This window comes from Dromaius novaehollandiae, chromosome 3 (assembly GCF_036370855.1).
Source record: "Dromaius novaehollandiae isolate bDroNov1 chromosome 3, bDroNov1.hap1, whole genome shotgun sequence".
Classification (NCBI taxonomy): Eukaryota; Metazoa; Chordata; class Aves; order Casuariiformes; family Dromaiidae; genus Dromaius; species Dromaius novaehollandiae.
In genome coordinates, this window is record NC_088100.1 from 128,465,769 (window position 1) to 128,490,157 (window position 24,389).

Here is a 24,389-nt window from a genome sequence, read left to right on the forward strand (position 1 = left end):
CATCCCCGTTCCAGCATGTTCAAAGCAGAAGTCTGACTCCTTCAGACAGGAGTATCTGCGTAGAGGAAAAATGCCCGAGGCAGGGCTGAGGGGTGAAGACAGCTCTTTCTGAGAGGCTAGATACATTATCTACCAAAGCACTGCTTAGCGCCTCAAGAACGTCTCCTGTCCCCAGAGCGTTTCACAAACATTAATTAGCTGAGCCTCCCAACGTGCATGCCATTCCTGACAGATGTTTGCCTAGCCAGTCCTTGAGACGAAGGGAGACTCCGCAGTCTCTCCAAAGCAATCTGTGCGGGTACTTCACCCTCCAGCTTGAAAGCTGGTCCTCAGCCTTACTTTCAGCCATCAGCACAGGTTTTCATACATCTTTCCTATCCCTCTCACTCTCCGTGCTCCCTCACAGCAGCTCACTATTGCCTCTTCCAGCCCTTGGGCTCTCCCTGGCCCTTGCACCTTCCAGAACAGGGCAAAAACTTCTCTTCAGCATCCTCCCTCCCTCCCTCCCTCCGTCCTGCCTATCAGGCCCCACAGACCACCGCGGACTTTGGGGTGCTTAAGCCACTGGGCTTTAGCTGCATTCTGGCTTTGCTTCTCCTGACCTTTTTCTCCCCCCTGAGAACCAGGCTCGCTTTTCACCCTTAAGGCTGTTCTTGTGCTGCTTTAACAGGGTGTTTATTTACCTCTGACCGCCGTCCACGTGTGAGATGATTGTACATGTCAAGCGGGGAGAGACTGGAGCCCCCGGGGAGGCGTCGCGCAGCCCCACGCCCTCCAGCCCGGCACGGGCAGCCGGTTACGGCAAGGGCCGGCGCCGGTCGCCACACGCTGGTCGCGCGGCCGTTAACGGCTCCCCGCCCGCAGGGGGCGCGCGCAGGGCGGCGCCCGCCTCGCGAGGCGGCGCGGGGGAGGGGCAGGGAGGAGGAGGGGGGGGGAGCCCGACCACGCGTCGCCGCGGCGCATGCGCGGGCGGCGCGGAGCGGGGCGGGGCGCCGCCGCCGCGCCTGCGCCCTGGCCGCCAGCCGTGCGGGCGAGGAAGGGGCGCGCGGAGCGTTGAGCGGCGGCGGCGGCGCTCCCCGCGGCCGACCCCGCCCCTCGCGGCCCGCCGGCCGCGCCGCGCCGCGCCGCCCTCCGCGGGGGCGACCGCCGAGAGCCGGGGGGAGGGGAATGCGGCAGCCGCCTCCCCCCCCCGCCGCTGGTGGCCTGCCGGCGGCGGCGGCGGTGGCGGCGGCGGCGGGGGGCCGCCGCGCCTCGCTCTGAGGGGCCCGCGGCCGCGCCGCCGGCGGCCGCCGCCGCCGCCATGCAGGCGCCGCCGCTCGGCTACGAGTTCTTCAGCGAGGAGAACGCGCCCAAGTGGCGGGGGCTCCTGGTGCCCGCCCTGAAGAAGGTGAGCGGGGGCGGGGGGCGGGGGGCCGCGCCGGGCCGCGGCGGCGGCGGCCTGGGAGCGCCGCGGCCAGCCCGCCCCGGGCGCGGCGCCTCGGCGGCCGGGCCCGGGGAGTCGCCGAGCCGCTGAGCCGCCTCGCGGGGCCTGCCGCCGCTCCCGGGGCTTTGCGCGCTCCGGAAGCGCCTGCTCGGCGCCGGCCGGTGCCCGCCGAGCATCCCCGCGGCCCCGTCACGGGGCAGCGGGCGGGCTGGGCTCCCGCGGAGGTCCCGGGTGACACGTCGGGGCCGGGGGGGGGGTCGTCTTCCCGAGCCGCTGCTGAGAGGCTTTTGGTTAATTAGTGTTCAGGTTTAACGGCTCTTAGTTAAGCCTGCCTTGGTGTAAGTGTTCCTCGCCGGGGAGGCTTCGTTAGGACGGAGCGGGGAGCCCTGCTCCCTCGGGAGGGTGCAGCTGGGGTCTGCGGCGTGGAGGGAGTTTATCTGGCGGAGGGGAAAATCGTCGGGGCTGCCTCTCCGCTGCTGTAGTCAGCGTTCAGAAAGCAGGAGACTTAAAATTAGCAGGAGGCTTCAGGCGCTCTTGCTTGAACCGGCTGCAGATCGCAGGGCTCGATCCGCACTCTTCAGGCGTACGCAGCAGCGTTTTGCAAGTCCGTTTGCTTATAGTGATTAACCGCAACTTTTGCGCCGAAGACTTGCGCCCAGGGCTAGCTGAACTGTTGTTCCCCGGCACAGACTGGAAGTCTCGAGTGTTGCAGTTGTACCCGTTCAGTATTTCTTCCTAATTTCCTCTTGCACCGCATTGCCTCACGTTTTTCTGGGCATGCTCTTTGAGATCTCCAGCTCTGTGTGGTTTCATCCAGTTCTTGGGAGTCTTCTTACTTGTCTCATCCATAGCATATGCTGTTAATGTCTTATCCGTGATCATTAGTCACTCTTCTGAAACTAAGCTTCGAGGCTAAGCGTTTGACCCAGGCTAACTCTGCTTCCTACGGTGCTTTTAAGCACTTGAACAGCCAGTCAGCTGAAGCTTGGTTGGAACCTGGAGCTACCAAGGTCTGAACCCAGAAGAGCTTGTTTCTTTGGTGGGTGGGTTATTCCCTGGTTCAGCAAAGGTTTGTCAAGTTTGGAACAAAGCTCGGTGCTAAGTACTGGAGGAAAAGAGCGAGGATGCAAAGGCAAATATGAGTTGAGATGCTGGAATTACTTGCTACATTTGAAGCACTAGATCTCATCCCAGTGAACAAGCCATTCGTGGAGCCGCTTTGGATTAAAGATCCTTGCTGAAGGAGCTGGATGAACACTTTGGGGGAAAAAGGAGACCAGGAATTCTGGAGTCAGAAGTCAACAGTCAGAGAAGGCCAACGATGACGAGTTACGAAGGATGACAGACTGGCCACGCAAGGTATGGTGGCCTTGATTTCATTGTCTTATGCTCTATTTCTTGTGTGCAGAGGGGTGGCAGTGAGGGGAGACAGGGTGAGGTGGAGTTACTGTTGAAGACTTCTCTACACTCCAACTTGCAAATGTATGGCAGATGTTAACTCTTCTAACCTCAGTTCTTCATGAGATCACCACCTGTTTCTTATCTTCTCGCAGGCTGTAGTCCAGTGTGCTCCAGAATCATAGTCCTCTTTGCTTACTATTCCTGTCCCTGTAAATGTAGAAATGAAGCATCTGTCCATATTGCCATCTACTTTACTGAACAGCTGGATACTCTAGTTACAGGAAACTTAAATAGCAAATGAAAACGTTAAAGCTACTGGAAAAGCCAAATAGGGTGTTTTACTAACTTGTGTGGGTACGTGTGGTTGTGGCTAGGGCGTTTAAACCTGACGGGCCCCGTAAAGTAGTGAACATAACTGGTGGGTAAAACCATCAAAACTGCAACAGACTTACTTTGACTGTTGTCTTTATCGTTGAATTGTTCAGAAAACGGAGATGATACTGAAGCTTTGCAGCCGGTGGGCTTGAGATGTTGACCCTTTGCTGTGCTATAGGCCAAGCCTATAGCTAGAGGCCAGCATGTGCAGCTGGTAAAATAGAGAATGTGGCAGCATATGCCAGCAGGGTCAAAGGGCAGAACTGGCCTGGAGGGAAACATAGTGCCCTGTGGCTTTTTCTGCTAAGTTGCCAGAGTAAGCTATCTCTGTCAAAGTCAGATTATCTGAGGCTCATGTGCATCCCATGGTTACTAGAGGAGAGCTTTTTCCTTATGACTCCCAGTTAGCCGGCCGGATCCTGATATTCGGTCTCAGGTAGTGACAGCAAGCAGGTTGTTGACCTCTCCCTTTAAAGCTGGTTAGATCTACAAACAGCGTCGTGATGTTTTCCTGTGTAGCTGGAAATGAGACTTGATGTTTTGGAAAGACCTATGTTGAAGTGATGTCTCCAATTAGGAGAGTACCATTTTGATTTAATATTGCTAAAGTATATGTATACCAGGATGGAGTGTTCCCAGCCACTGGAGAGAGCTCCCACGCGTGGATTAAATCATTAAACTGCCATTACCCTTTTGTAACTTTGAGTTGGCTTGTAGTATGGAGTCCAAATTACAGCCCCAGAAACAATTGCTTAAAAGCTAGGTGTTGCTAAACCATTGCAGACACGTATTTTTTCCCAAGGAGGAGTTCTGATTCCACGTTTTTACCAGACAACAAAAGACAGAATGTGTAGTAAGAATAAATCTCTTCCTACATCAATGAAGGAAAGTATGCCTTGTCTTTCATTAGATATGGACCTTCACAATAGGCTCTGTAATGCACTGTCTTTGCATGGAACAGCTGCATTCACAAAAAGCAGCTCTTGTACCATTCAGATCATAATGTAATCCCTTTTCTTCCAATTCTCCTTCAGATGCTGTCAAGATAGACTCCAGTGTACTCAATTAGGAAGAAAATGATGTGTACTCTGAGATGTTTCTCTGCCTGGTCACTGTTATTTTGAAGCAACAAAAAAGGAGTGTTACAAAGATCCTCAGTGGCTGGCGAAAGACAGTAATCTTGATGACGAGGTACAAGAAAAGGAAGTAAGAATAACACCTGGTGTTTGAAACTGTAGTTGCAGAGAAGGACAGAAGGTGAGATGCTGGTGCTGAAGACAGAGGATTCAAGATGTATGAAACAACAGAGTCCTTGAGTGGCTGGAGATGGAGATACGTGACTTTTAATGCACCTTGGAGAACAAACTCAAAGGGAATGTCTGCAGATCAGTGCCTCTTCCAGACTTGGTGTTCCTTCACTAGTGATTTTATATGTGTACTTTATTCTGACCGCAATTTTTTGGATAGCTTTTCCTAAACATCTTCCCTTGTGGCTTTGTCTTGCTTGTATGACTTTCATTTACACAGTAGTAGCAATTTTTCTGCACACCTATGGTTTGCTTCTTCCCTGATATGTTACAGATTGGTATCTTAAGCAACTTAACAATTGAGAGAGAGAGAAGACTTTCTTACCATACCAATATTCCACTGTTTTGAAGTAGTTGAGCAATTAAGAAGGCTAGGTGTGTAAGGGGTGCTCTCAAAATTTGTTGTGGTCAGAATGATTGGATTGAAGTTGGTTGACAGCTTAAGGGGGATTTGCTTCTTCAGTTAAGGCAAAAGTGTGCTTCCAGATACTCTGTATATTGTGTAGTCGCTCTTCTGTACCTCTCATGGAGCAAAAGATACAAGAGAAGTATCAGAATACTCAGGAAGCCATGGCTGACTGAAAAATTTCTGCCTCGCTCTTTTAATTAGCTGGTTCTTCAAGTTGATGACACTCCAATTGCTGCTTGTTACTCAAAATGGCAATAGATGTTCTGAGCACTGCTTTACTGCAGATACAGGACATCCTCAGTTTGTGATGGCTTTGGATTCTCTGTACTTCTGATGGCTATGGAGAATAAAGTTAAAATACTCCTACAGCTCAAGTCTTATTATAAGTATTTTCACTTGCAGACGGCTGCTGCACAGTACTGCTGCCTTGATACAAGAGAAATGTTAGCTAAAATCTTGCAGCCTCAATGAATTTCTTCTGATGTATGGATCAAAGACATCTGTATTTGGTTTAATTTACTGAATTTTTAACTGGTGAAGGTAACAAAGCATTAGGTAACAGCACAAGACAGGATTGCCATGTATCATCAGAGTTCTACCAATAATAATAATAAAATATGCAGACTTTCCATAAAATATTTCTTCTTGGAGTGTTTAAGTAACAAGCAGCTAGTTGTTGGTAGTCTCATAGTCATGGAAGAAAGGTTACAGAAGACATGTTGAGTAAAAATAAGGGCTGTAACATTAGTGAAGGCTTTCAAACTAACTGAAGAAAATTCCCCCCAAAAAATCTGCTGTGCTACTAAAAATCTGTTGGACAAACTGTATCCGCAAAGGCCTGTTTTGACTACCTCTCTGTATTTAGTATTTTGAAGGCTTAGGAAAATACTTGTAATCAGTAAAATCTTGCCCTGTCTGAAATCCTTTTGGAAGATACCTTGGGAGGGGTGGGGTGTTAGAGGCCAGGCTTCCTTCCAACTTGAGATAATGTAATGAAAATCATAGTTTTCTTTTAAACCTTTTTCCCCCCTCTGGTGGCAGGAGAATATTCGGCATCCCAGTAGGCAGGGAAAGGCAGCTGTGTCTCTTTCCTTTTACAGTCTCTATCTTTTCTTTAGCTTCTTCCATTTTATAGTCACAATATTGTGGTAAATGTGACTTTTCTTTGCTTGTTTGTTTTTTGTTTGTTTCCTGTAAACACTTTCTTACAAGCACTTCGGCAGCCACCAAGAACAGTGGTACCTATACTCAGCGGTGAAGTAGAATTGTTCTTCAGCATGCATCATTTGATTCATACTTTGACTTTTTGCCAGAATCCCAATAGATGGGTAGCCTTGCCCAGATATGGAAAAGATGATCTCTTCCTAACATTAGATGCTTCATTTTCATTTCGGTACTCCGTTATGTAACTCTAGAATGATTTCCTTCTGTTATGCACCTTTTTGAAGCTGTTAGAGCTTCTACTGTTCCTGTTGGGACACAATTCTGTAGTTGTCTCTCTACAGTCTTCTAGTATGTAGAGTTTTTTTGGTATGTTCTGTATTTAGCAGAACAAAAACCAAGAACTGCGAGCCTGATTGCGTTGACCATTAATGATGACTGGGGAGCATTGAGCTTGTATTTGTAGCTTCACACTCGGCATAAATGAGGCCTTTTTTTCTTGAAGACAAGGTGACTCTGAAGAAGAGGTAACTTGAAACTGTTGCTATGGGAGTTTGGTTTCGTATCAATCAGATTGCTAAATTTGCTGTGCGAGTCTTTCATTCTTACCTGTTGTCAAATCTCTCAAGTGCAGAATAAATTACTCTGTATCAGTCTAGACTCTTTTTTGAATTATTGTGTGACCAGCCTAGGAATTGTTCTGCTGGACCAGTCAGAGACTAAACCTCTGTGTAAAGCGGAAGCTGTTTAATCTGTGTTCTTTCAGCTGAACCCTGTTACTAGATTTGGTCTAGATGCCTACTGCTTCCGATGAGGCTTGTGGATGCATATGTATTGTAGTTTATGATGTGAAGTTTGAAAGGCGTGATTTGAGAAAGGTCTGTATATAAGTAAGTTGCTAAAGGTTTATAAAATAAGATGGTAAATACGATATTTTTATCTTTGTACTGTTCATTAAACTTTCTAGTTGGGTTTCATGGACTTTTTCTGACAGCTTTTCAGAAAGCTCGTTACCTAATTTTGTAGCTGTTGTTGTTCCTGATGAAAATTGCTTGCTCTTGTCAAATAAAAAAAGCCCTCAGTGGTCATACCATAGGATTTTCCTAAAGTACTACAAGTTTTTTCTAGCCAGACGCTGCGTCTCTCTGCTCTTATCCTTGAGCAGAGAATGGAAAGCTGTTCAAGAAATGCTTGCTCTGCTTATCTTTTAATTGAAAAAGATCCCGGGTCTCTCCCTTTTGGAAATTATAAAAAGATTGAGAGGATTGAACATTCAAAAAAAGCAATCAGATAAGTTGAGTGACAACTGGAGCAATGGAGACAAGGATTTTTAGCTGATCTAAATTGTGTATGCCAGCTAGAATTTGGTGGGGTATTTCGATGTACTGAAGCTTCTGTGAAAGATCTTAAATTGTTCTTTTAGAGATTTTTTCTTATCGTAAGATAGACATTTTGGTGTGTGTGGGTAGGAGGGAAGGGATGGGTTCTGTCATTATTTAAGGGAGAGGTTAAATGTTTAGATAAGTATCTTATCTAAACATCACTACACTTCAGAAGCTGTTAGTCTGTCTGTTTTTATCATGTGGATTCCTAACACGGGATTGTGAATGATCTGGTGGGATTCAAGCCATGCTCCCTCCTTTCAAGGGTGGTGATAAAGCAGGGTGGCTCAGTTTTGTTTTGTTTTTTTAATTTAAAATCTGAGTTGACTTTATGAAAAAGACGGAAACCCCCCAGTAACTTGATCTTCTTTTTTGTAGCTGGTCATGTGACAATGTACGCTAACAGATGTTCTCATTTCTTGTCTTCTCTTACTAAATCTTGCATCTTATCCAGTGTTGCATCATGTCTCTTAGATTATTAATTTCTTGGGACTTGCTTTGAGTACTCTCAAATTCTCTGTTTCAATCTCAATGTGAGCCTTTAAGGACTATTGTAGCTCAGATACTAAAATTACATGGTTCTATGATAATTGTATACCACGCTATCCTGTAATTTTGCTCATTAGTTTAGTAGTTTCCTTGCTTTCTCTTGGATGAGTTTGAAACCTAAATGATACTAAACCTCACTTAAGTAGCATTGCAATGTATTGACTACCTACTTAATATAGACAAACTATGTTAGTAAGCAAAGGGTACCTCATGATGTTTTTCTCTGGCAAGGTGGATATTCTGCTTGAGCAGAGCTTGCTAGTGCCGGAAGATGATGGCCTTTAAGAAGAATGATGTAATTACCCCCAAACATAAACGCTTAGGAAAAATGTTTGGAACTTTTATCTTCTGAACCAGAAGTAGGTTATCTTTGTTGACTCTGTTTTGGCTGACTGTGCATAATGTTTCAGGTCACAGCCCGATGTGATTCTTTTGTTTGTTCTTATTCATATAGAATCTGTATTACAGACTGAGAGCGTCTGATGAGACTAAGTCTAGAACCTATTTTCCAAGCAAAGGAGAAAACAGAGCTGTTCTTCATCAGCCTGGTTTACCATGTTCTGTATTTCTACTGTCCGATTGGCTATGTAATTCAACACTTTTAGGAATACAAAATGCTAGAGTATGTTGTGGGGTCAGTGTAATGTTAATTTGTTCAGCTCTGCTTGAAGAAAAGGGAAAAAGACACGCAGATGACATCTTCCAGGCAGCTTATATCAGCTCTGATCTTTGAGAGAATATTTGTGCAAGTCCGTAATTTCTGGTGGTGGTAAGATGCTCCAAAACAATACAGTATTTCAGGCATCGGTGTTCGAATTATAAGAAATGCTTGGGACTGCTGGGCATGCTGTTACTCAGGTACCTCCAAAAGCGCACACTGTAGCTATGCGTGGTGAATTTCTTGGCAAAAATGAAATGAATGGCATAATCAGCATGCTTGCTTTAGCTAGTCAAACGGAGAGGAGTTCTGTTCTATTTTTGGTCGAGTGTTTTTAAGTTTAAAAAAGCAATAAATTTTGGAGATGTTCTTCAAGACCTGCTGCGTATGGGTACACAATCTGCAAGCAACTAAACCCATGATCTAGCATATTTAAATCTTAACAGCGGTTATATGAACACCAGGACTATGCCCAGACATGAAGTTTCCAAACTAATGAGTGCCTTAGCAAGCAAGTGGATTTCTATTTGAGGCTGTTGTGCATTTGAACTTCATAACAGATTTTATTCTTGCTACAACTGCAAATAGGAATGAAAACTCAGCTGTGAAATTAAATAATTATGGTGGCAGTATTTGAATATAGGCATGGGTTTAATATTGGGATGAGACAGATTTGTTGGGTTTTGATTTAAGCTGGTTAAGTTCTTTTGTTAGTGACTGGGCGAACTGGAGGCATTTAGAGTTGGGTGCAGTGGAATGGTAAAATGATGAAATTGGGACTTGAAATATCTGTTGCGAAAGTTAGCAGTCAGCTTGCTCTGGCATAATATTTGCCGTAGCTGTTTAGGACTGAGGTTAAACTACTTGTCAGTTTATGCTCTGAAGCGTTGTGCTTTGCATACCTGAAATTTAAACTAGTTAAAACTGCCCTGTTTGCTAACTACAAGAGTGCAAAGAAAAGCCGTGCTGCAGAATTGTTTCAGAAGTTAAATAACTCTCTAGAAAAATAAATTGGTAACTTGACCCTTTGGGAGGAGAGAGAGGATTGTGCCTCCACAGATTTACGCCAATGGGAATTTACAGACACTTATGGTGCATATGTAAACTTCATCTGTTGTGGGGACCAAACTTTCAAAGACTCAGAGCTGCCACTTAATGCCAATACAACGTTGTGTTGTTTTTCTCCAAGTGTTTTCTATTCTAGAGGCTGACATCCTTTTCAAAAAGAGTGCGAAAACAGACCGGACAGTTCTAAACCAAACTTACTTCAATGGGAGCTAATCAAGGATGGGTTAAATCATTTGAAGGCAAAACACTGCTGAAATCTGAGGGAACAATCACTGTTTCCATAGTGCTCTGTCTTTGAAAAAGTTCTGTATTTGTGTTGTGATAGCTCGAGTGGCATACAACAAGCTGGAAAAGAGAGAAACCCCCTAGTCTAAAGCTGATTGTACAAAAAATGGTGTAAGAGCCGGGGAAAAACAAATTTATGCAGTGTTTTTTAAACGGTTTTCCTAATTGCCCTGCTAAGCACTGTTATTAATTAATTGTATTCTTGACATTAAATGTTACTAACAGCAATTTGAATGCATTTAACTTTTGAGGTTTATATTTCTACAAAGTGTAAATTAATGTTTTGCTTAAATCTGTCCAGTGTGTCTTAACAGAGCTGCAGTGCACGCAGTTCTGGTTGGAGTTTTCTAAGCTGTATTTTGTTCGTTCTTTTTGGCAGCTTCTCTGAAGTAAAAGCATGTGGTTTGGGGAAGAGTGAAATTCAAAGCTTGATTTCTTCTATTTCATATAGGTTCAGGTGCAAGTCCATCCCAAGCTTTCCTCTACTGAAGATGCTTTACAGTATGTCGAGGAGTTAATTCTCCAGTTGTTAAATATGTTGTGTCAAGCCCAGCCAAGAAGTTTTCTGGATGTAGAGGTATAGCGAATATTTATTACAAGTCTGATCTGTGTCTCCCAGCTTGATTTGAACTATTGTATGAAAAGTCTAATATATTAATCATTTCAAAATGTAAAATCGAATGCACAGTATAAGAAAGAAAAACAGTAATTATGTATCTTTATGTATCAGAGGCTTCAGCATAAAACCTGTTTTGGTCTGAGTTACCTAACAGCTTTTTTTATATCAGTTGAATTTGTTGTTCAATACACAGTAAAACTGTCTTTGTGTAAGTGTATTATTGTGTAATAGATGGTGAGTGTAACTTCTGTAGGTAAAGCTGACTGGTTTCTTTCAAAAGACCTCTTTGCACTTGTACTGCGTTCAAACTATAGCTCCTTAGTCTGGAACTTTATGCTGCTTTCTCAGCATGATGATTTAGGCTGATTTCTCTCTTCTCTTATTCACCCCCCCCCCCCCATTTCCCCCCCCCAGCAATTTGAACAAAAATAGTTCAGTTGCTTTCTCAGAATGAGTTAAGGAAGACTTCTTTCCTCTATACTGAAACCTCTTAGAATTCTCTTTTCAAAGACCTACAAACTCTGTTGCTCGGAGAAGACTCCTGAAATTTGAGAGGAGGGGTATACATTTTATTTCCATTAGAGAAGCAGCCTAAGCTATAAGCTTTATAGCTAAGCTATAAGATCATAGCTAAATTATAAGCTTTACAAGCTATAAGCCCATGAGCATCTTGGTAGCCCTTGTGCTTCACCACGTATGGAAGATGACTGCCCGGTTACAGACCGCATCTGCGGTGTGCATGCTGGTTTTCCAGTAGCTGGGGGCTGTGGCTGTGCCAGGTTAGGTAACAAAACAAGATGCAACTTCCTTAAGGTCTGAAGAAAGCAGTGCTGATGGCTCCCTGCCAGAGAAGTGCAGGGGGCTGAGGAGCTGAGAGGTTGTGGATGGAGACTTGTGGTGATGAGGAGGCTGGAAAACCAAGAAATAGCTGCCCTTTAACTCGGGATTTGTGAATTCCTTCCTTCCTCTTCTCTCCTAATTGCTAACCCCTCTAATAGTGTTTCAGTGTCCCCTCTAGTGGCTGGCCTGTTCTGCAACATTATCTGGTGTTAGCTCAGGCGACAGAGGTTTGGGAAAGATTCTGTGCAAGTTTTTTTTTTTTTTTTTTTTTTTTTGTTAGCATTGTTAAGCACAGCATTAAACATGGTGTTATATAAAGAGCCTATGGTTGTGAAGTCAAGCCCTAAGGATGAGAAATGCAAGAATTAAAGATGATCGAGCAACCTCAATTTACCCCCTTTGTGTTTATACATGATGATGCTGTCTTTAATTATATGGTCATACACATTTATTTTCCCCCCAGGACACCTTTGTTGTTCAGTCAGCAGACTGGACTATGCTAGGGGAATGAATCAGTATTGGAAAGTGAATGAGACTTTTGTTTATAGGACCTCTCCTTTCCTTGAAGTGCAGATTGGGGGGGGAGGGGGGCAAAGGCTGTACTTTGGAAAGCTGGGTGCCACCTTTACAGAGCTCAGCTTTTGTAAAAGAGGTTTTGTTTGCATACCTTGCCTTGTAGAGTTCTTCCGAAGTGGCCATTAATTTCATCTTCCTCATTTCATTGTTGCTCAAATTGGGGCTGTATTTACGTAAGTGAGCACTCGCAACTGAAACAGGCAGTGGGAGCTGTGGTCTGAAAAAGAAAAAAGTGAAGTTATCCAAGAAATTGGATTACTGGCGTCTTTAGTTGGACTCCAGGGCTACCAGAAACAGTGAAGTTCTTGAACTTCCATAGACCTGCTTACAGGTCCCAGCAGGGAAGCCATTCAGAGCATAGGGGAGTTTGGGTGTGTGTTCAGGCACCCTGTCTGCTGGAAGGAGTAAACTGTGAGGAAAAATCAGAACAAAGCTGTATTGGGTGTATTTGGTCCAACTATAGTCTCTAAAACTGACTTTTGAAAAACGTGGATGCTGTTCAACGTTCTCTTTGTTAACATGTTCATCGCTCTCTTCAGAGTGGTTTCTGCGCAAGTAATACACAATATGGACCATGTGCTGATCAGGGAAGGTAAAGCAGAAAACGCATAGCATCTTATTCAGTGGCCAGTATCCATTTTATACGTGGAATGGAGTGCTATGATAACATGTAGTCATGTACTTAAATGCTGAATTATCAGGCATGTTCACAAAGGGAACAAATTGCACCTGCAAAGGGAGCTTAATTCTGGCATTTCTCATATTTGAGCACTAGATTTTTTTTATGTTAATGATATTCTGATACTCAGACTATTGAATTCACAGATATATAAGCTTTTATAGTTGCAATATTAACGTTATCAAACGTTCCTTCGTTAAGTAGTGGAATGCTCTTTCTTAATATAGTAATATAGCTAAACTCATTCAGATTATGCACTTATCCTTTAGTCCTGTCTTCTCTTTAAGGATCGTGTTCAAAAAAGCTTTCCCCATCCTATTGATAAATGGGCAATAGCTGATGCCCAGTCTGCTATTGAGAAGAGGAAACGAAGAAATCCGTTGTCTCTCCCGGTAGAAAAAATCCATCCTTTATTAAAGGTAAGCAGTCATATAATTTTGCTTTTAGAATGTGTAACTAAAAGTTATCACCTTTGTTTCATGTAATGTGTGTATGGTGTCTGAAATGCAAATGAAAAGGAATAAGAAAACAATCTGTATTTTAGTGTTACATAACTTCATTTTCAGTGTTTCTGTTTAGTGAATTGTACATATTTTTTCATTTAAACATTTAGGACTTTATTTCCAGAAATTTCTTGATTGTTTTTGTGGAGTCACACAAATGAAAAAAGAACAATCACATTTGTAGCAAATGAATGCTTAGCTTTGTTTATCCAACAGAGAATTAACTCATTTTAAAGAGAGGTTTTTGGGGAGAATTCTTGTCTATTGGCACCTCTGCATTTAATAGCAGAATAACATCTGTGGTGATACTGTTTCCCCTCCAGACCTATAGACTACTGTACTTGCATTACTAAAATAGACTGTAGATATGTGGTGAATGTTTGTTGAGTGGAGTCTTAAACTTCTGATTTTTAATTGTATCCTATGGTATATATTTGATCAACTAATAACAGTGGAGCACTTGTTTTTCCCTTTCAGGAAGTTCTAGGCTACAAAATTGACCACCAAGTATCTGTTTACATAGTGGCAGTATTAGAATACATTTCTGCAGACATCTTAAAATTGGTTGGGAATTATGTGCGGAATATAAGGCATTATGAGATTACAAAACAAGATATTAAAGTGGCAATGTGTGCTGATAAGGTAAGCATAACCCGTTTCTCATGTTAAGAAAAGGAAAGTTTTAAGTCTTGAGAGCATAGTGTTTATTCCTTATTGTGTACGTGAAATGTTGCACATTTAAAAGAAGAACTTATTGCACTAAAATATGGTTCCAGTAATATAGCAAAGCTATTAAAATGCTCATTGAGTTTACAGAGTTGTTCTTTGTGCTCGTTAATAGTTTAGTGTCTGTTCTTTTTGAAATCTTCATTGCCCTAATCCCAGCAGCATGTGAATGCTTTAAAAATTGCTGTGAAGCAACATTAACTTCAAAATTTAACATTCCTAAGTTGTGATGGTGGAGATTTATTTTGTAGCTTGAAAAAAAGAAAGCTAAGCTTAAGCACGGGCCTTTTCCCAAAATAAATAAAGCTGTCTTGTTTGTTTAAAAAAAAAAAAAGTCTAGTAATTAAAAAAAAAAATACATGCGCATGTCAGCCTAATCCTCCTTAGGGGTCCGTATTTTCATCTGCAAGTAGTCTTTCCTGTAGCTTCAAAGAGGAGTCACTAGTTTTGGACAGGAGTTGCCTTTCCCCAGTGATCCAGCAGCGCTAGGAGCAGGCTCCCTTGGCTCTCTTTCAGGTGCCTGTGCACTCTTAGCTTCTGTGGCTGCCTCATCAGCATCTCAAATTTTCCATCATTTCAAAAACAAAGCTTGAAATAAGACCACCCCCTCCCCCTTAAGGGAGGGGAATTCGGAGTCTGTAATCCTGCTGAAGTCTAGGCATTTTGAGACTTACCACCTCCTTTCAGTGCTTGGTCTTGATCTGTCTTAATCAGTGTCTTTGGTTGGACTTATCTCTGTGTTTCAGTGAGAGTCTTGTTCATCCTTGCTTCCCTTGCCCGTTCTCACTTTCTTCATCTTAACAGAGGGTAAAAGAAGGTATCTTCTGAGATCTTGAAGTGTAAAGTACTTCTCGGTCAGGGCAGTTGTCTTGGTCACTCTTGTACCTGCCTGGGTCGTTGGAGGAAAGCGTTTGAATATTCGTCATCGTAACAGGGGCAGTGTTGATGCAGCATGGTTCCTTCCACGCTAGGTGAAGCTAGGTAAAAGCAGTTAGCAGAAGAGCCATGATGAGGTTGATTTAGTAACTTCCGTTACGAGAGAGACTCTTATATTGGAGGAACTCTTATTACACCACCGAAGAGCCTTTTGAAAGGCTCTGGAGGAAAGAGCAAGTGTATGTTAGGTTCCTACCCCCAACATACTTTTTTTTTATTCCCTGAAACAAAACCATTAAAGCAGTTTACATGGCCTCATATGCCTGATTTTTTTGCAAGCACTTTTGCACTTATTTCTGTGTCATCCTTTCCTGAAAAATTTTGCCTTGTCTGCGAAAAACAAACTCTCTTGCAATGCAAGCTGTTTTTCTTCCACTATCTGTCCATTCTTCTGAATGGAGGACAGACTAAATTGTATACCTGGGATATGTTTACTTCGATTAGTTTCCGTGGATTTCATAGTAGCTGGATGCGCCTTATGAATACAGCCTGGAATCTTCTAGCTCAAGTATGCCCTAGGACTGTGTCCATGAAATAATTACAAACATTGGAGCCTCCTTGAATACCTGTATTATTCCATCTAATTGCCCACAACAGTGAGCCTATGATGTCCCACTTTCCAGAATTAGTTAGGATTCTGCCTATAATCTGAATTCCATGTGAATTCACTGGCTTTAGAAGATGATTCATCTTCTGCTCTTAGAATATGTCTTCCAGAAGAAGTCAGTCTTAATGCAAAATGTCCATTGTTTTGCTTTCAGAGGTGTTTAAGACTAGGGTGTGTAGCAGGGACCTCTGACTCATTAGGAGGAAGAACCTGCTGCGTGCCCATTTCCCTCCCCACTAGACCTGTACATTATTGAGGAGTGTTAGGAAAAGACCTGGGTGAAGAATGAGTGCGCTAGGTAGGCGTGTTTCTTCCAATAGTCAGGTCTGATGAACCTACCTAGTACTTCTAAATTGCCAGATGTTCTGTGCAGAATACTTCGTTTGTCTAATGTGGGTACTCAACTGCTTGCTTTATTGATGTCTTCTAGATAAGTGAGTGTGACGTGATGTCTTAATTTGAAGAAAGACTTCTGCATGCTAGGCTAAATGTCATGTTGTTCATTCAGAAGTTTGATTCTTGAACTCCAGTTTGATAGCTATTTTGCAAAACACTTGACATTTCCACTCTGTTTTCTACCATTTTGAAAGCTCTAGCTCATGTTTAATGTGTCAGCCTTTTTTCATGTGGCTCTCAAAGGAGTATTTACAGCTTTGATCCTGCAGTTTGCCGTGCCTCTGTCATCTTGGTGATTGACAGCAGTCATCTCCGTCTCTAGAGCATGCAGATATAGGTTGCCATGGCTTCACCTCCGTCTCTTCATAAGGAGGACAGCATGTAAAAGTTCTAATTTATTTTGAGGTTCATATTTATTTTTTGATACACTTCATGACTTCTGGAAGTGGGTGTAGCTCTGAGCACCAGACTTTTAAATACTGTCCCATCTGTCTGTCCCAGGACAAAGTCATCTTGTGTAATAAACTGTCTTTTGCTGGCTTGTTCTTAAAGTTTTCTACCTTGTTGTAGATTAAGTGTGTGGACTCTATTTAGGCTTTCTTTTTTCTAAAGACACTTCAAGTTAGAATGCACTTTACTAATTTTCAGTCAACATCTCTAGTTTACCTTTAAGATGTTTTCTGTGTTTCATAGGCAGCAACCTAAAGTATAATTTCTGTTAGCCACTTGCTAAGTCATTGTAGTAATTCCTGGCTCAGATCCCATGTTTGGAAGAAGTATCCAGTAGTCTGCTTACAAAACCCCTTCTTTTGAGAAGTAATTACTAATTGTTTGTGTTCAGTAAGCCTTGCTAGGGCGAATGGGTGAATTAGGACTTTTGGTGGTCAGTTTTTGGAAGTCCTTTTGTCTCTGCAGTTCTGCAACCCAACCACTTTCTTTTCCGAAACTGGAGCCCTTCTTTGAGGTTCTGTTTTAACAAGAGAACTTAGGGGCCATTAAGGACAGAGACCAGGGCATATACAGTATGTGGGCAGTCCCAACAGACACTGCTGATTAAAGGCTTCTGAGGACAACCATGTATGACTTCCTGTTAAAGCTAAAGGTGAAAAGCTAAATAAACATACTTCTTGACATCAGAAAACATGATCTTTCCAGAAATGTTGATTCTGCATGGCAAATTCAGAATAACAAAAAAATATGGCTAAATGGTATCTCGGTGTGCTTTGTAGAACTCTTTCATTTTTTAGAATGATCAGCTGATTTTTAGGACCACATTCTTGGAGAGATGCCTGAATTGGTCAAAATGACTGGGGATTCTTCAGAAATTGTCACTGCAAGTAGTAGTTCTATGACTTGCAAAATCAAAGCAGTCAATGTTGCTTTTGTAAAGCTCAACCCATTGTAGAATGATATGCATAAGTCTCCTCTTGTTGATCAGTCTAATTTTATGTCAATAGTAGATTTCTTTTTGCAGTAACTTACTGGTAGATTTTGAAAAAATGATATTTTCACTCTCTGGCTTTCTTCCTCCCTGTTACCCAGGTGTTGATGGATATGTTCCATCAAGATGTAGAAGATTTAAGTGCACTAACTTTATCTGATGAGGAACCCTCCACCTCAGGGGAGCAAACCTATTATGACCTAGTGAAGTCATTTATGGCAGAAGTTCGACAATATATAAGGGAACTAAACCTCATTATCAGAGTTTTTAGAGAGCCATATGCCTCCAATTCCAAATTATTTTCATCTCATGTAAGTATTATGTAAAAATTATAACCTACTATAATTTTCTAGGACTTAACGATTGTCCAGTTTAACATATCCATAATAAAGAAAGCACTGTTCTTGAGTTCTGAAATGGAAATCGCAAAGGAACACTTGTGGGGAAATACTAATTGGTTCTGTAGAAGAAACCACCCAGCTTGTGCTGTTCACTTGTAGGCATGTAATTTAAGGTTTGTCAATGTTGTTCTTTGCCATTTTTGAATCATAACTGTTTATGCCAGTTTACAGTGTACTTTTTTATTATTTTTATATATCTCACACACAGATGTCTCAAATATATTTTAAAAACTTGTTCTGAGACACTGTTTAACATTTGTATTATAACAGAGTAGCTTTGCGCATAGTATGTTTTCTATTAGAACTCTAGTATATATTTCTCTGCTGATTTTTGTCTGCTTCTGTTGCTTTTCACAGGATGTGGAAAATATATTTAGTCGTATATCAGACATTCATGAACTTAGTGTGAAGTTATTGGGCCATATAGAAGACACTGTTGAAATGACAGATGAAGGTAGTCCTCATCCGTTAGTAGGCAGCTGTTTTGAAGACATGGCCGAGGTAAGAAAATAATTGTGCTTTTTGCTATTCATGTGCATTTTACTGATCTGCACTTAGATGCTAAAAGTATCTTTGTTCTAGTTGCCTTTGTTTAGGTTGAGGTCTCTTCTTCAGTGCCTGCCCCCCCATCATGAATAGATTGTCCCATTTTTTAGACTACTTTGACCTTACAGCCTTTAGACCTCAGCTTTTATAGGTCTGTCTAGTGTTTAGTTTTGGGGAGAACACACACACACACACACACACACACACACACACACACACACACACACACACACACACACTCTCCAACACTTGTGCCTGGATTTGGACAGGAATGGAATTATCCTATAAATCAGCTGTAGGTCAGGAGTGCTGCAGGGAGACCAAGTTGAGCAAGGGCTTCTTTGCTAGCAGGCTTGCTAACTTGATGAGGAGGACTTTTAAACTAGGCTCGTTAGGGTATGGAGACCGAAGCTCACAGGTAATTGAGGAAACGGGAAGAGAAGGGGGTGTGCATAAAGGAAAGTGTGACAAGAAAGGCTGTCACAGTCTGTCCTTGAGAAATCTGGGTGCCTGAGGGCTCATCTGAAGTGTCTGTTTTCCAGGCCACATGCATTTGCGTACTGACAGGAGGATGTGGAACTCTGCACAGTTGCAGAGCTCTGGTGTCACTGGAATTACAGTGGTGTGGCAGGAAAGATTGTGCGATGGAGGGTTGTGTGAATGAATACAAGCATTTAGGAGGGACAGGTAGGGAAGATGAGGTCAGGAGACTTTACAAAGGGGCAGCTTAAATGTACAGAGCTCTGTCATGAAATGGATAATGGGCCTGTTGAACACTTACAGATCAAGATCAGAAGGGGAGGCTACCAAAGGGGATGTCGTGGTGGGGCTTCCGCTGCAGACTGGCTAATCAAGAAGAGGAAGTGGATGATGCCTTCTTTAAACAAGTAGAAGTAACCTTCTGATCACAGACCCTATTTCTCTTGAGAGAATAACTATCTTCACATCTACTGGGAGGACAACTTACTGGGGCTCAAGTAATCTAGGAGATTTCTGGAGTGTACTGGGGACAGCTTTTTGCAGCAGGTGCTAATGGGCCAACTAGGGAAGGTGCTCTGCTTGATGTCTTTCTCATGAATAAGGAAGAAGTGATGGGACTGTCATACCTGATGGCACACTTGACTGCAGTAAGCTTGAGGTAGCAGAGTATAAGATGCTGAGAGAAGTGCAGGAGACAAATAGCAGACTAAAGACACTAGGCTTTGGGAGAGCACTTCCTTGTTCTGGGATTTTGTAGACAGGATCATATGGGAAGCTGGCGAATGTCATTGTAAGGCCACTCTCTAGCATCCTCAAAACTTCGTGGAGATCTGTGGAGGTCCCCAATCACAGAAAGTACAAGCATTATGCCTGCTTTCAAAAAATCCAATGAGGAGGATCCTGGAACCTGCAAGGTGATCATCCTCACTGCAGTACTTGGAAAGATTATGAAGCAAATCCTTCTAAAATTCATATCCAGGCATATGAAGGCTTAGAAGGTGATTGGGAACTGCCTGCACAGACTTACCAAGGACAAACTGTACCTGACCAAGCTGACTGCCTTTTAAGAGGAGACCGCTGACTCCACAGACAGGGGGAAGAGCAGTGGATATTTGTCTGGCCTTAATCGAGGCCTTTGGTGCAGTCTCCCTTAGTATCCTTATAACCAGCTTGGTGAGATGTGGCCTGGCTAGCTGGACTATAAAGTAGGCAGGGAATTGGCTGGACTGCCAGGCTGGAAGGACTGTGCTCGGTGATACAAAGTCCATCTAGTGGCCAGTTGTTACTGGCATTTCTCAGGGTTTGGTATTGGGGCTGATGCTGTTTAATGCCTGTATTAGTGACGTGGGAGAAGGTAGAGAATGCACCTCATCAAGTTGGCAGATGACAATGCTGCAGGGCAGGTCTGCTTTTCAGGGGACCTGAAAACAGGCTAGAGAAATGGGCTGACAGGAGCCTCATGGAGATGAATAATGGCAAATGCGAAGTTCTGAACCTGGAGTGGAGCAACCCTGCACAACGGTCCAGCCAGCTGGATGGGGAGCAGCACTGTGTGGTACGGCCTAGGGTTCCTCAGGAATGGGCACTGTGCCCTTGCAGCGGGGAAGGCTGACTGCCTGCTGGGATGGGTTAGGAAACGTGTAGCCAGCAGGTTGAGGGATACTTTCTGTGTAGAGCTTGAGACCACCTCTGGGGTACTGTGTCCAGTTTTGATCTTCCCAGTACAAGGTATGTCTATACATAACAGAGCAAGTACATTAGAGGGCCACGGTTATGATGAAGGAGCTGAAGCATGTCATATTCAGGGAGGGTCTGAGAGAGCTGGATTTATTCTGTCTCAAAAAGAGAAGTCTGAAGAAGAGATTTTATTGCTTAGGTTACCTAAAGGGAAGTTGTAGAACAGTCAGACTCTGTGGAGGTTCACAGTGGTAGGGCAAGAGAGAGCACACAAGATGTAACAAGAGGAATCCTGATTAGATGCTCTGGAAGAAAAATCTACAAAGCGCGTAGTTGAACATATTGCAGTCTGCCCAGAGAGGTTTTGGCGACTCCGTCCTTGGAGGGACTTGGAATGCAGCTGGATGAGGCCCTGAGCAACCTCAGCCAGCTTTGACATTGGATCTGACTTCGAAGTTGGCCATGTGTTGAAGAGGGGATTGGACCAGCTGACCTCCAGATCTCTGACCTAAATTATTCCATGAATCTATGCACATAAGTTTTCACGGTATTCATTCTCCTCTATATTTGTTTCACAATAACTAGGTAGAAAAGTCTTTCCTATGTAGTATATGTGTTTTCCTTAAGAAATATGCAGATTGGATATTAAATCACTTTTGTAAAAATATGCTATACTTCTTTTTAGGAGCTAGCGTTTGATCCATACGAATCATATGCACAAGATATTTTGCGACCTGGTTTTCATGATCATTTTCTAAGTCAATTATCAAAGCCAGGAGCAGCGTTTTATTTACAGGTAATTTTTTTTTTAAGCAAACCACATAATTTTTTTTAATGACATTATATTGTTGCTTCAGTACATTTATTGTTATAAGATTGAAATTTATTTTGTTTCTAGTCGATAGGTGAAGGCTTTAAAGAAGCTGTTCAATATGTTCTACCCCGGCTGCTCCTTGCCCCTGTTTACCACTGTCTTCATTATTTTGAACTGCTAAAAGTAAGAACACTGTGTCCCTCTAAATGTTGTTGGTTGTGGTATGTGGGGTTTTTTATTATTTTTTTGTCATACTGTGTTTTAGATAACAGAGCTTTGTGTGCTCAGTTAGGTATAAAACTTTTTATTAGAATCTGAATAACCAACACTTCATCACAGCAGTTTTATATGCTCTTGTGCGTATTATAACTAACTGAATGTTGGCTTGTTTTTTCATGCAAGTTGTACAGCAGCTGATACTTTTTGTGTTGAACAGTCAAGTTACTGTAACTATTAATTAAAAAAGGAAATCTAGGAGGTCTGGGTACACATGTTTTTAGAATGATTGTAAGATTGGTTGAACAGTGGTAAAAGATAATAGGCAAAATGGCAGTATCACAGAGAATGTGTTAAGTATTTCTTAAGCTGTTACTTTGTAAATTTACAAGCACAATAAGAGTTCACTTTGGACTTCATTTTCCTTCGGTAGACCCTTCCATGTTCTCCTTGGTGTGGCCCACATCCTCTGAAGCAAGGATATCACCTGCATACTCACCATAGGAAAGGCTTGGTTGATCTGTACAATTCTTGGGCTTTTTGTAATAGGATCTCATATCAATAGGGTAGCTGTAAGGATTGTGTAACATACACATGCAAAGAAAACTGCTACAGAATATTTTTGTTGGATTTATCAAACAGCATTGAATAATACCTTTTCAGGAGCAGAGCCTCTGAAGACAATTTTCAAGCAGCATCTTTGCTTTGACTTAATGGAAACTCTTAAGGGTTGCAGTGTTTCAAACTTAATTACTTAATTACATGGGGGAATTAAGATGAGAAGTAAAAAAAAAAAAAAACCTCTACTTGTTTGAAGAAGTCTGGCTGTGTTTCCTTCTTGGATGCTTATTTGGCTGTCCTGAGAGGAGCCAGTGGTTGGATCATCTTTGAGTCTGTCTACTTTAAGTCTCTATAGTCTTAACGCCATTTACACTGAGTTGGGTCTGCAAGTACAGTTTTAGGATGTTGCTCTTCTGTGTCACAAGCTTTTTTTAAATTTTGAAACTTATGCTCAATCTGTCTGTGTAGCTCTTGGGTTTAATCTGACTTTTCAGGTACCTTTTACATACTAAACATTTCCTTTCTTGACTCTCTGCTGGGGGAGAGGTGTGAGACAGCTTGTCTGCATTTTGTATCATAAAGACCTGCACAGCCATGAGATTCCTCTGCTCATGCTTTTATCATGCAGTCTCAAAATGTGGTACCTAGTGGCTTTATACAGTTTCCACCTGAACATGGTACTTGATAGACAAAGCATAAAGATTAACATTGCCTAAACCACAAACATCCCATGTTGCTTCTTGTCAATGACTATCTTAGCAGGGGAAAGGGGGCATATGTGCTTTAAAAAGGAGGCAGCAGCTCACCTGTGCCTTTTGTAGGGCCAACCAGAGTCTAAGCTAAGCCCAGCTCCAGAAGGTTATTAATCTTTTCCCAGCTCCTGACCCACACTTCATGTAAAATTCTTGTCTCTCCCCTTTAATTCTCTGCACTCCCCTTCCTCCCCCCGCCATGTGATCTGATATTGTCGACTTGGGTTTTATGCTATATTTGATAATTTTACAGGTCATCCCCCACACTGTGTTTTCCAAGTACCATTCTAGCAAGACACTCTTCTCTGTGGTCTGCCAGATGCAATGCACAGAATAGGCAGCGGCAGCTAATAGGTGCGTGTGAAGGGAGACAGTAGCTGCTGTGGCAGTAATCATTTATCAGCTGGTACACATGTGCACGTGCAGCATATGAATACCGCCCTCAAACAGCCTCTGCTGGCAATCGCATTTTCTTTCTTAGATCTGGAATCTTCAGATTCTAGTCCGGTAATACTAAAAATGCCCAGATTAAATTGCTGCAGAGGGATATATACTGCATTCTTTATAGTCCTACCAATTTCATTGATACACAACTGCATTAAACTCTTGCATACTAAGAGCCCTGACTTAGTGATTGTAGCCATAATTGAGTTAAAATGCTACAAAAATGGATCTCTGGGTATGAGGAAACAAAGTGTTGGCAGCACGGTATTGTATGTAATGAAAAAACATGTTTCTCTTCAAGAAGAGAGATGTTTAAGGATAAAGGAGTTAGCATTTTTCTTTGAGCTATGCTATGTAATTTTGCATGCTTTGAAGTTACCTGTTTAAAATGCATCTCAAAGTTACCTTCTAACTATGCAGACTACAAAAAAAAGTAAATTTCTATCCACTGATGGTTATCATATTTAGAAACTAAAGCCCTCCTGAAGTTTGGCAGGGCACCAGGAACACACAAATACATATTCTATTTTTAGCTAAAGTTTCTTGCTTTAACTTTGTAGTCATATGCTAATTTTCCTAAGGGCTTTGTTTTCCTTTGAGCAGCCTAAAAGTCCCCAAATCTTAAACAAGAAACTAACCATATAAAATAGCAGCTTCATATGGGACCGTGCTTTTTGTGCAAACTTGCAGATACTGTAAATGGGTTTTTCCAAATGTGAACTGTTTACTGAAAGGTAGAGTGGTGCAAACAGTGCAGTGATTTATTACTCTGAATTCTTGAAAAAGAACTTTACAAAACTTAAAGCAGGCATTGTCTCAGATATTGTAATTTGTGTGCATGTGTGGTATGCTTTCTTTTCTCTGGCTGATGGAAAGATTACTTGAAAATTCCTTTTTTCCAAGTAGAAAGGTCTCAAAGCACGCATTAAACTTTCCTTGGATAAAATAATACATTGTGAAAAATGGGATGGAGATTATATATATGTATGTGCATGCGCGTGCGCACACAGAAGTTGAGGACTAAGTCCACAGTGGATTCCTAGTAGGGTAGATGCCTCTAATTCCGAAATACAAGGTCTTTAAAATTTCGTAACAGGGAGTTACCTTTATGTTTTGCAGAAAAATCTGTTCTGCACCCAAGTGCAAGCTTGGCTCCC

At 42.5% G+C, this 24,389-nt stretch overlaps 1 protein-coding gene across 4 annotated transcripts in view; it reads left to right on the plus strand.

The window, feature by feature from the left end:
* Nucleotides 1–1,239: 1,239 nt before the first annotated feature.
* Nucleotides 1,240–24,389, plus strand: part of SOS1 (SOS Ras/Rac guanine nucleotide exchange factor 1) — a 51,357-nt gene continuing 28,207 nt past the window's right edge. The window contains exons 1-9 of one of the 4 annotated variants that reach the window (XM_064510086.1): nucleotides 1,274–1,387; nucleotides 2,618–2,782; nucleotides 10,470–10,595; nucleotides 13,020–13,151; nucleotides 13,713–13,877; nucleotides 17,443–17,652; nucleotides 18,100–18,243; nucleotides 21,131–21,241; nucleotides 21,344–21,442. In XM_064510086.1, the coding sequence (XP_064366156.1) occupies nucleotides 2,762–2,782; nucleotides 10,470–10,595; nucleotides 13,020–13,151; nucleotides 13,713–13,877; nucleotides 17,443–17,652; nucleotides 18,100–18,243; nucleotides 21,131–21,241; nucleotides 21,344–21,442 (1,008 nt within the window). In that variant the 5' untranslated portion in view covers nucleotides 1,274–1,387; nucleotides 2,618–2,761. Of the gene's footprint in view, nucleotides 1,388–1,765; nucleotides 2,783–10,469; nucleotides 10,596–13,019; nucleotides 13,152–13,712; nucleotides 13,878–17,442; nucleotides 17,653–18,099; nucleotides 18,244–21,130; nucleotides 21,242–21,343; nucleotides 21,443–24,389 lie in introns of those variants that run through there. The other 3 variants (XM_064510085.1, XM_064510084.1, XM_026110547.2) reach the window with 3 other exon arrangements.